The sequence below is a fragment of the Parasteatoda tepidariorum genome, chromosome 4 (assembly GCF_043381705.1).
Source record: "Parasteatoda tepidariorum isolate YZ-2023 chromosome 4, CAS_Ptep_4.0, whole genome shotgun sequence".
Classification (NCBI taxonomy): domain Eukaryota; kingdom Metazoa; phylum Arthropoda; class Arachnida; order Araneae; family Theridiidae; genus Parasteatoda; species Parasteatoda tepidariorum.
Window position 1 is genome coordinate 794658 of NC_092207.1, and position 10561 is coordinate 805218.

Genomic DNA, 10561 nt, shown 5'->3' on the forward strand with positions numbered 1-10561 from the left:
AGTTCATTTTTCAATAAAACATTACTTTAAATACAAATATTATTTGGTGAAGAGACCTTCCAAATTAATGTATTTATTGAACTGCATGACGACATCTCTAGGTGTAAAAATTAATCTCTCACCTCTGATTTATTATAAAAAGTCTTTGCGATGCACAAAAATCTTGCTGCTTCCATAAAAAGAAGAAAAAATTTATGTGTGGTGGTACATAAATAATAATAAAACGTAATACGTCAATGTCTTATAAATTCTGTTTAATTTTCCAATGAACAAAAAATTTATTGAATGCGATAATGCCAGGTGTCAAATGAAAAACTATGCAGAAAGAAATTTCGCTTGTTTTCATTTAAATTGGAATAAAATAAATATTTATCATATTTTAAGGATGATTGAGAAATGGGAGCGCCTTATAAATAATAAAGACGACATTTAATTTGTTAATTTGCACATATTCTAAAAAAAAAAACTTTTACAGTAAAATTATTAAATTTTCATTATTTTATTTTTTATATATAAATTTTTATTTAAAAGCAATTGAATTTTGATCTTATTTAAGTCCGAAATTTCAAATGCAACATTCACCATAACGTCCCCCCCCCCAACCTTTTTCCCATTTAAAAAAAAGAAGAAGAAAATTATAACCATAATTGGAAATAGTTTAAAAGAAGAGGAGAAAACACAATGATTGGAAGTTTCCAGTTAGTGAGGTTACAGGATTTATCAGATCAGTTATTTCCATAGTCGTTTAGGAACTTTTTTTTTTAATAGGTTGAAAGAAAAATTGTAAATTGAAAGAAAATAACTTATGCCAGCGTTTTTGAAATTTCAAAGCCTTTGATCAGCGTTTGAAATTTCAGCATCAATTTGGAGAAAGAACTCAGTTTTGAATTCGACTAATTATATGTTTAAAAATTATTTGCAAGAAAATCTTAATTTAGACTAAATACGAAAACACTTAATGTTTCAAAATAAATAGGATAACAATTTAGTTTCATATCAGATTATAAGAAGCATTATTTTTAACAAAATGAAACTCGAAATTGAAGTGTAGTGAGATGGGGAATGATGTTTGCACATTTATCACATGCTTATTAAAAACATCCAACACTATTAGCATGAGCGATCCTCGATTTCTACTACAGAATGTGCCCGTTCATCCATCACAAGAAGGGGCGGAATAAAAAGAGGGGGGGTTGAACAAGGAATGGATGGGGGGTAAAGAGTCAAATAGCCAATCTCAATCTCGTGGCATAGCATTGTTGTGTGAATAGTATTCTTCAATGGGTATCACCATCTGCTCTTAGAGACCCTTTGGAAACAAGATCCCCATAAGTGCCTTATTTCGAGAGGTTTTTCGTCACGCGACTACCCCCATGGCTTTCAAGCAGGTACGCAATCGGACACCCCTCTTCCGTCCGTGGGCTTTGGGGGATTCCCTGAGAAAATCAGCAACTGAAGAAGTATCGTCCAGCGATTTGTGGGCGCCATCAGCATTCAAGTTGAAGACCAAGCAGCATCAGACGACGACTGTGGAACCCGTGATGGCTTTCCAAGTGACTCAGCCTCACTGGGACATCTCATCTCATCAACTAAACCACCTTCTAAAGCAACCCAAGACCAAAAAGCAAAGGCCCAAGAGATTTCAGTGTCCTCACTGCCAAGTGTCTTTCAGCAATAATGGACAGTTAAAAGGACACGTTAGAATCCACACAGGTAATTAAATTTGCTATCATCCACTTTATAATCAGTATATGACATGTCGCTAAATCAACTATCAGGCAAATTAAAGCTTACATGGTACATAGATCTGTATAGTATGTTTAAAACCTCATATCCCTCTAATGGAGCTTAGAGATTTATTTATTGTTTTGCTTACTTTTCACCAAAACTATTTTATTTATTACAGAACACATCTAGTATCTTGGTCAGTTTATTTCTTTATCTGCGACAATTTTCATCATTGGCGCACGCGCTGAGCACAATTTCTTTTCGGAGGGTGTCACGATTACTTACATTAAAAAAAGTTATATTTTAAAACAATTATTTGTACAAAAAGTCGTTATGTTTGAAAACTATTATTGATATAAAAAGTAATTAAGTTTGAAATCATAGTACATGAATTTGTAATCTTTATCATGGTGATTTTCGAAATAAATCAATATGCTTTTTTTTCCCCATTAACTACGCACATTCAAAAGATTATTTATTAAAAATAAAAATTAAGGGTTAAACTCGTGATTATTTACATAAGAAGTCGCTATGTTTGAAAACGATTATTTAGAAAAAAGTAGTTTTTGAAAACGATTATTTAGATAAATAGTAGTTACGTTTGAAAGCGATTATTTATATGAAAAGTGATTATGTTTGAAATTATTGTACACGAATTTGCAGTATTGTTCATGATGAATTCGAAACACATCAATATGTTTTTTTTTCTCTCATTTACTATGCATATTCAAAAGATTATTAAAAATAAAAATTAAAGGTTAAACTCTAGTTCATTTTACCACCTGAATACATGATTCAAGGTATTCAACGTTAAACCAGAAAGGATGGAAATTCATATCTTTGTTAAAGAGATTAATTTTTTTTAATTAATATTTCCGATCCAATATATTTATGATATTTTTAAGAATGTTGCTTTTCTTGAGTACTCTGTAATTTAAATGCTCCAGGTCCTAAGTATTCTTAATTGCTAGTCCGCATTTAAAAGTAATCAAGAAAATAAACACTACAATTTAAGAGTTCAGAAAATCATTTTAAGTGACACTCCACTTGTCAGTTATAGAAACATCAGGAAGAAGAAGAAAAAATAGCCTTGTCTTATTTAAGATTCCTCAAAATGTGTTTTTAAAATTAATGTTGAATACTATCAGCAATAGGTTTCAAAACGTTCGTAAAATATGTGATAACATTTGGTAAGTACGGTAAAATGTGGTGATTTTGCAAGGAATAAAAACCCTCAATTTGCTTAAATTAACTTTTCAGTTTTGTATATTTTACTAAATCTGTAGTAGTAATAACTATAATTTTAAGAACCAGAATTTCCGGTAAACCGTTACAATTTGAACGGAAAAATTAACTAATTAATAGTTTAAATATCGTTTATTTCGATTTTTAATACTAGAATTATGTTTTTTCCCATCAGAAATTTCATTACAATACAGTATGGTAATTGTACCAGAATTTTTTTTTCTTCTTGAAATCACTCTTATTTTTGAACAATATACCTTCATTATGAAGCTTATAGTAATAATTTTTATTCCATGTATTTTTTTCTTTTATGTTCGAGGTAAAAAAATTTTTTGAGAAGTTTAATTCCTAATACTGTGAAATTTCTATTTAGAATTATTCAATTTTCAATCTTTAAAAACTTTTCGATGTTATTAACAAAACAAAAATAACACAATTAATATTAAAGACCTTATATTTGGTTTGTCTAAATTTGACTAAGCTAAAATTATTATTTTTTAAATGTGACAATTTTAATGACGAAAATATTATGTTATTTAAAAACATTATATTTATGTAAAAAAATTTGATTTATTCCATATTTAGCTAACTTTAAATTTAAAAAATAGATAATTAAAACAATATTTGATGGATGTTATATGTGGGATTACATTCGATGTATTCCATTCTTTTCCTTCTATTTTTAAAGAAGTGATAATTTGCATAAGATTTAATACATATTGTATTAAATCTTGTATTTGACTCACTCTATATTTTAAACATTATAATAGTTTTTAAAATTAAACCTTACTTTAACGTCTGCGTTACTTATGAGATTATTATAATTATTCCATTCGCCACTATGTCCAAATTAAAAATAATAATTTGAATGAAAGTAAGTAATTTTCGATAGCTTGATTGTAATTAAGGTCATAATAGTTGCGTATTTCACCTTTTACACACACACACACAAAAACTAATTTGCAGCATTTTTTAATTTGTTTGCTTACCCATATTTTATAAATTTAAATTTTAATTTATCTGAAAATTGAAATAAGATTTAATGGTATGAATGAAGATTATACTCATATATACTTTTACCATGCTTAAATTATGAAANGCATAATGAATAGTTAAATTTGTTTTATAAACTGAATTTCCTATATTTTAATAAGAGTGCAAAAAGTGTTACATCTATAATAAGCAAGCAAAACTTATTTAAAAAATTTTAAAATATATTCTAATTTACTTTTATAAAAAAATAAATTTGATAGTTAAGAATTTTAAAATTTCACAAACCTAAGATATATTTGCAATTTAAAAAGAAAAGTATTTATCAAAGGAAGTTAAATATTTTGATAACTTTATTAGCTAATAATAAAAAAATCTCTGCAATATCAAGAAGAAGTGTTAAGGAAAGAAGTGTAAAATCGAAATTAAGTAATAAAGAAATATAAAAAATTGCTTTAAGAAATAACGTAAATTTTTTTTTAACAAAGCTCTTTTTTTAACATGATTTAATTTAAAAATTAAACACTATTTCCTTTTTCCCAGAATTTCTATGTTGTTTTTTTTTAGCTTAGATCATAATTTCCATTAAAATTTTCAGATTTTTTCATATTTTATTTTATTTTAATGATGATTTTATAGCGGTTTAAGAGCTAAAATTGAGATAAAATTTCTATTAATCATTGATTGTAATTGAAAAAATATGCTTGAAAACATGTGGAAACAAAAAAAATTGAAAAGAAAAATTCCTCGTTAGAAGTCAAAAAATAATATTTAAGCAATTAATATACAAAAGAGTTATCAGTTTTTAAAAATCTTCAATTTGCTCTCTTTCTGAGTCTTAATAATAGTCCAACAAAAGTATGAAATTGATTTAAGCAAATTTTAAGCCAAGAACCTTAAGAAAAGAAAATTTTGAATAATAAGTCAAAATGAAAAAGTGCTAAACGCAGCTAAAAACCAAATTTGTCTTAAGTAAGCAATTTAAGTAAAAAGTTAGAAGAAAAAAATGAAGCAAAAACGAAATTCTAAAGATATGAATGTTAGAAAAAACAGCACTAGTAAGTGTTTGAATTATTATCGAGAGTTAATTTGTTATTTATTTTTAACTTTTAATAGTAGTAGACTGGAAAGTGCACAAAAAATATATATAAATATTTGCAAAACAGAATCACTGTTATCAAAATATAAGCGCAATTTATTTCTGTCAGAAAATAAAATATTAAATTGAAATTATAGTTTTAAATTCTGTATAAGTATACACAAAAAAATGAAAAAAATAGTCAAAACTGGTGACAAAAATAATCTCATTTATAATATATCATTAGACATAGCAACGTAAATACTTTTTACGTATTTAGGAAGGTTTTAAAAATATACGCGGAGAGTGTGTTTCAAAACTACAGTCGAACCTCGTTTTTAAGAACCTCCAGTTACTGAATTTTCGCGATTTAACGAATTTTATGAAGTAGATTTTTTAAGAAACAAAGAATAGCAACAGAGAAGTCAATCTTCATTGAAATACATTTTCTGATGCTGTCAGTGAAAACTTAATGAAGTAACGTAATGAGGTAATGTAAATGAAGAGGAAAATATTCTTCTCTTCATGACGTTAGAAAACAACGTTTTAAGGTTTGAAATTAAGCAAACCTTACTCACGATATGCTTTTAAAATCTCAAATGAATCAGTGCGTAATCATTCGTTGTATTTCAAATTCCGGAATAAAAAATTGCAAGATTTTTATTTATTTAGTGCATTTGCGATATTACGCATTATCTCCGATTTAGCGAATAATATTTTCAGTCCCTATGAATCCGCTGAATCGGGGTCTGACTGTATATGCCCTCCAGCAGAAAAAAATAAATAAAAATACTATGGATTCAAATACTATGGATACAGTCAAATAACGAAACTTTTAGACTTCATTATCAAGAAAGTTGATGAACATGAATTTGCCACAATGAATTCATATTTTTCTTAATCAGAAGCACCCATGTGCAACTTGTTAGAAATGCATTTACAAACCATCATTACAATTTAATGTTGTTCATCTAGAAATTGGATACTCCATTCTAGATAATGAGGGTGGCGAAGGCTGAACACAATTTTGAATTTTCCCAGTTAATTTACAAATATAACATTTCCCTATTTTTTTCCCCCTTTAGTTACATGATTTAAATGAAAATCCTATTTTTAAACTTCACATGCAATAAATACTCTGAATATACAGTACCTGCCCACATTATGAGACGCACTATAAGATTCTATGTAGAATCTTAATTATCAGCTGATACTACAGAGCTGTATTGTTTTTACGTGACTGAAACCGGTTTGAACTTGTTTACGTTAGTGTATCAATTGGTTAAAGTAGACGATATATAACATAAGCTTGACGATTGAATGAATGAGACGATCTGTTATATAAATATAGAATATTTGTTACATCAGGTATTATTATATTACTAGGAAGCTTCGCCCCCTACTCGCTGGCGCTCGCTTCTATGTTATTTTGATTTATGTTGCTAAGTTAACTTTCAAAAAATTCGGCAGCTGGCAACAGCATTTTTATTTTTTAAGTTGTTTATTTTTATTTCTTTTAGAATTCGTTCTTCTTTTAGCGAAATGTTTTTTAACCTAACTGTTTTCTCTATAAATGAAGAAAATAAAGTAGATATTTAAGTGTTGTGAAAAGAATCTTATTTAGTTGTACAAAGTACTTCAGAAAAGCGCTTTCGACAAAATACTAAAATAGAGATCCACGACTCACTTCTTCCTAGCTTAATAGTATGAGATTGCCGCAGCTGAATTGAACAACCTGATAATTGCTCACTCTGGTTATTGTTTCCGTTTTTAAAAGCGCTATATGTTGAGCCACCTCAGCTAGATTTGCCATGTGACATTTTTAGCAGCAATCATGGGTCGATTTTCTAACGTTGCCATTCGGGGAGTTGTAATGAGGCTTTTTTTGGTGCCGTGTAAGAGAAATATATATATATATATAGATATTATAATAATTAGATCAAATCATTAGACATATTGTAGTTTCTCAATAATGACATGTTTTGCACGAGTTTGTATGTAATAATATGACCAGCTAGTTATTTTGATCCTTGAGATTTTTACTCGCTTTAAATGAAGGGATTGATAAACTTGTTAAACTAGAGAAACCATCGAAAGTAATTTCATATAGTATTTAAAATGAAGTTGTGTGATCAAAAATAGAGTTTTTATTTATATTTTTGTGAATTAAATGTATGTAAGCAAGACAGTGGAATTCAAGAAACTAATTAAAATGAAAACAAAAGATTAACCACTACATAATAGTTTTAATATTGCTATTCTATTCCTAGGAGATATTAGTAGGAGATGGAAAATTTGCGCGAAAATGCACCGATACGGATGCAAGCGCATAATATCAGTTCTCTGTATGAATAAAGAATTTTTTTTCTATCATAAGTAACAGTTTTATTTATATCCATTAATACATCTGCCTTCGTGAATGAGTTGGTGCAATGTACTATTCAATACTAGGAGGCTCCGCCCCCTGCTCGCAAACGCTCGCCAACCCCCGAGAATTGCTACGCAATCCTATGTGGTTCACGCCGTGAACCATGGCTCGCTGCGCTCGCTCGCCAATGAACACAATGTTCTAGCACAAAGACATAATATATTATCATCAAAGACATAGTATTTTATCATCAAAGACATAGTATTGTACTTATGTAGAAGAATTCTACCAATGTTCTTATTGGCTTTTAAAAAAGTATATTAGCTATTTAGATTGTACATGGTGAAAAAATCAAAACATTAGCTAAATAAGAAACATATTAGCAAAATAAATTATCAAATATTGCTTCACTAATATTCTGCATTTTAAAGCGTGAAAATTCAATGCATAAATAAACGCGAAATATAAAAAAATTCAATGCATTCAATACAAACACTTAAACGTTTTTTAGACGTTTAGGTAGCTCCCAGTAGAAAAATATCAATTCAACAGCGGCCTTTTAAAGCATTCTCACTTCAATTAATTAATTAATTCCTAATTGAGTTTAAATTAAATATTATCATGTTTTTAGGGCATGAATCTGAATTGAACAACCTGATAATGCTCACTCTGGTTATTGTTTCCGTTTTTAAAAGCGCTATATGTTGAGCCACCTCAGCTAGATTTGCCATGTGACATTTTTAGCAGCAATCATGGGTCGATTTTCTAACGTTGCCATTCGGGGAGTTGTAATGAGGCTTTTTTTCGTGAGGCGTGTAAGAGAAATATATATATATATATATTATAATAATTAGATCAAATTATTAGACATATTGTAGTTTCTCAATAATGACATGTTTTGCACGAGTTTGTAAGTAAATATAGAATATATTTAAACACACATGTCATGGGTTTTCATTCGGAAGATTCTTCCTATTTGAATTTATTTTTAACGTATTGCATTACAATGCTAACCCATTGATTCAGGAGCGCAAGCAAATGCAAACCGGTTTCCTTCGCATAAAAACAATAAAGCTGTATAGTATCACCTGGTAATTATAATTTCACATATAGTGCGTCTCATAATATGACCAGCTAGTTATTCTGATCCTTGAGATTTTTACTCGTTTTAAATGAAGGGATTGATGAACTTGTTAAACTAGAGAGACCATCGAAAGTAATTTCATGTAGTATTTAAAATGAAGTTGTGTGATCAGAAATAGAGTTTTTATTTATATTTTTGTGAGTTAAATGTATGTAAGCAAAACAGTGGAATTCAAGAAACTAATTAAAATAAAAACAAAAGATTAACCACTACATAATAGTTTTAATATTGCTATTCTATTCCTAGGAGATATTAGTAGGAGATGGAAAATTTGCNGTTATTGTTTCCGTTTTTAAAAGCGCTATATGCTGAGCCACCTTATATAGATTTGCCATGTGACATTTTTAGCAGCAATCATGGATCGATTTTCTAACGTTGCTATTCGGGGAGTTGTAATGAGGCTTTTTTTGGTGCCGTGTAAGAGAAATATATATATAGATACCAATATTGAGAACAATTCTAAGCATCTCTTTTCTTAATGAATAAAATTTCTTGTTAATGTTCACTTTTTAATATATCTGTCGTAAGGTACATAATAGAGACACATTTTTCGCACAACATTGCTCAATTATATAGCAAAAAAAAAATTCAGAAAAAATATGCTATGGCAGAAGGTTGCTATTTTTATATCTTTATTACTTGAAAATGTGTCGTAATAACGAACTTTTTGTAATACTTCGTTTAATAGAACAGACCATTATTTTGTCTCAAATGTCCTATTATTTCGAATGAATTGGGGCTATTTAATAAGCATTATTAGACAGATAATCCATAAAGGAAAGTAATTAAAACGCAATGAGAGAATAATCGTGGCATTAATAAAGAATGAAAAATGATTCAACGAATTAAACGATGATATTATTGCAGATGGTCTTTATTTAACCAAATATTTTGTCTCATTGATAACTTTGAATTGTGATTGTCTTGTTGAAACTGCACTCGTGGCTTTAGAATTTATTATAATTTTAAATCAAAACTAATTTTGGACAAGAAGAAATAAGATCGTAAGGAACAGAAATAATTGAAAAGAATGGAAATTAAACTACTCATTTCAAACGTATTAAAATTTGTAGGTTTTTAATTTTTCAATTAGTTTTGATTTTTTTTTCTACTTTTATAAACTAAATAAAAAAATGAGACATAAATAAAATAATAATTTTATAAAAAAAGTAATACAAAAAAAAATTTCTTTGAAAGACGTCAATGATTCTAAATTAAATTACTTTTGATAAATCTTATTTTATTAATTTTTAAAAATTTTACGAGTATACAATATTTGTTTAAGAAAAATTTCTTTATTTGGTTTCAAGTTAGCGCAAATGTTTTTCATGTAACGCTGCTGCATTTTTCTTCAATAATTACTTTTGCGCAAAAGGTATTTTTATTCTTCTTTTTTAAATTGATGCCTAATAGTAGGTTATGATTAGAACCTCTTTATTAAATTAGTATTTAGTGATGTATTTTATTTTAAATCCAAGTACTTATTGTAATTCAAGTATTGAATGCCCATTATACAATTTAAAGAAATGCTATGTGTTTTAGAGCAAAATGTTGTTGTCACACCAGCAATTAGTTATTAAATTCCTAAAATTGTTGCTTCGAAATGTGAATATTTCAGTACATTGTGTTAAATTTCACAAGGTGCTAAGAATATTACAAAATACTGCTGTAAATTTTTCAGTGTCAATATTAGAGAGCACTGTTGATTAACATTACTAATTGTGTTATGAATGCAAACAATTAATATTCGAAAAACTTATTAAATATGTCAATAATTTGCTATTCTATAGCGAATAAAACAATTGTTAATAGCGCTATAATTTATTTTTTTTTTATTTATTTATTTATTTATTTATTTATTTTTGAAGTTGTACTTCTTATGCGACTTCCAACAAGGTTGCGTTAAGCGTTTAACGCTACATTTTTATTGGCCGGGAAATCACGTGGTAGGATCCAGTTTTCCCTCATTCATTTCCATATTGTTTTGGTTCTCACTAGCATAAAAATA

General features: G+C 28.1%; 1 protein-coding gene across 1 annotated transcript in view; it reads left to right on the forward strand.

Moving 5' to 3' along the window:
* Nucleotides 1–1230: 1230 nt before the first annotated feature.
* LOC107440106 (zinc finger transcription factor huckebein) overlaps nucleotides 1231–10561 on the forward strand; it is a 20809-nt gene continuing 11478 nt past the window's right edge. The window contains exon 1 of the mRNA XM_016052910.4: nucleotides 1231–1713. Within this exon, the coding sequence (XP_015908396.1) occupies nucleotides 1374–1713 (340 nt within the window). The 5' untranslated portion in view covers nucleotides 1231–1373. The remainder of the gene's footprint in view (nucleotides 1714–10561) is intronic.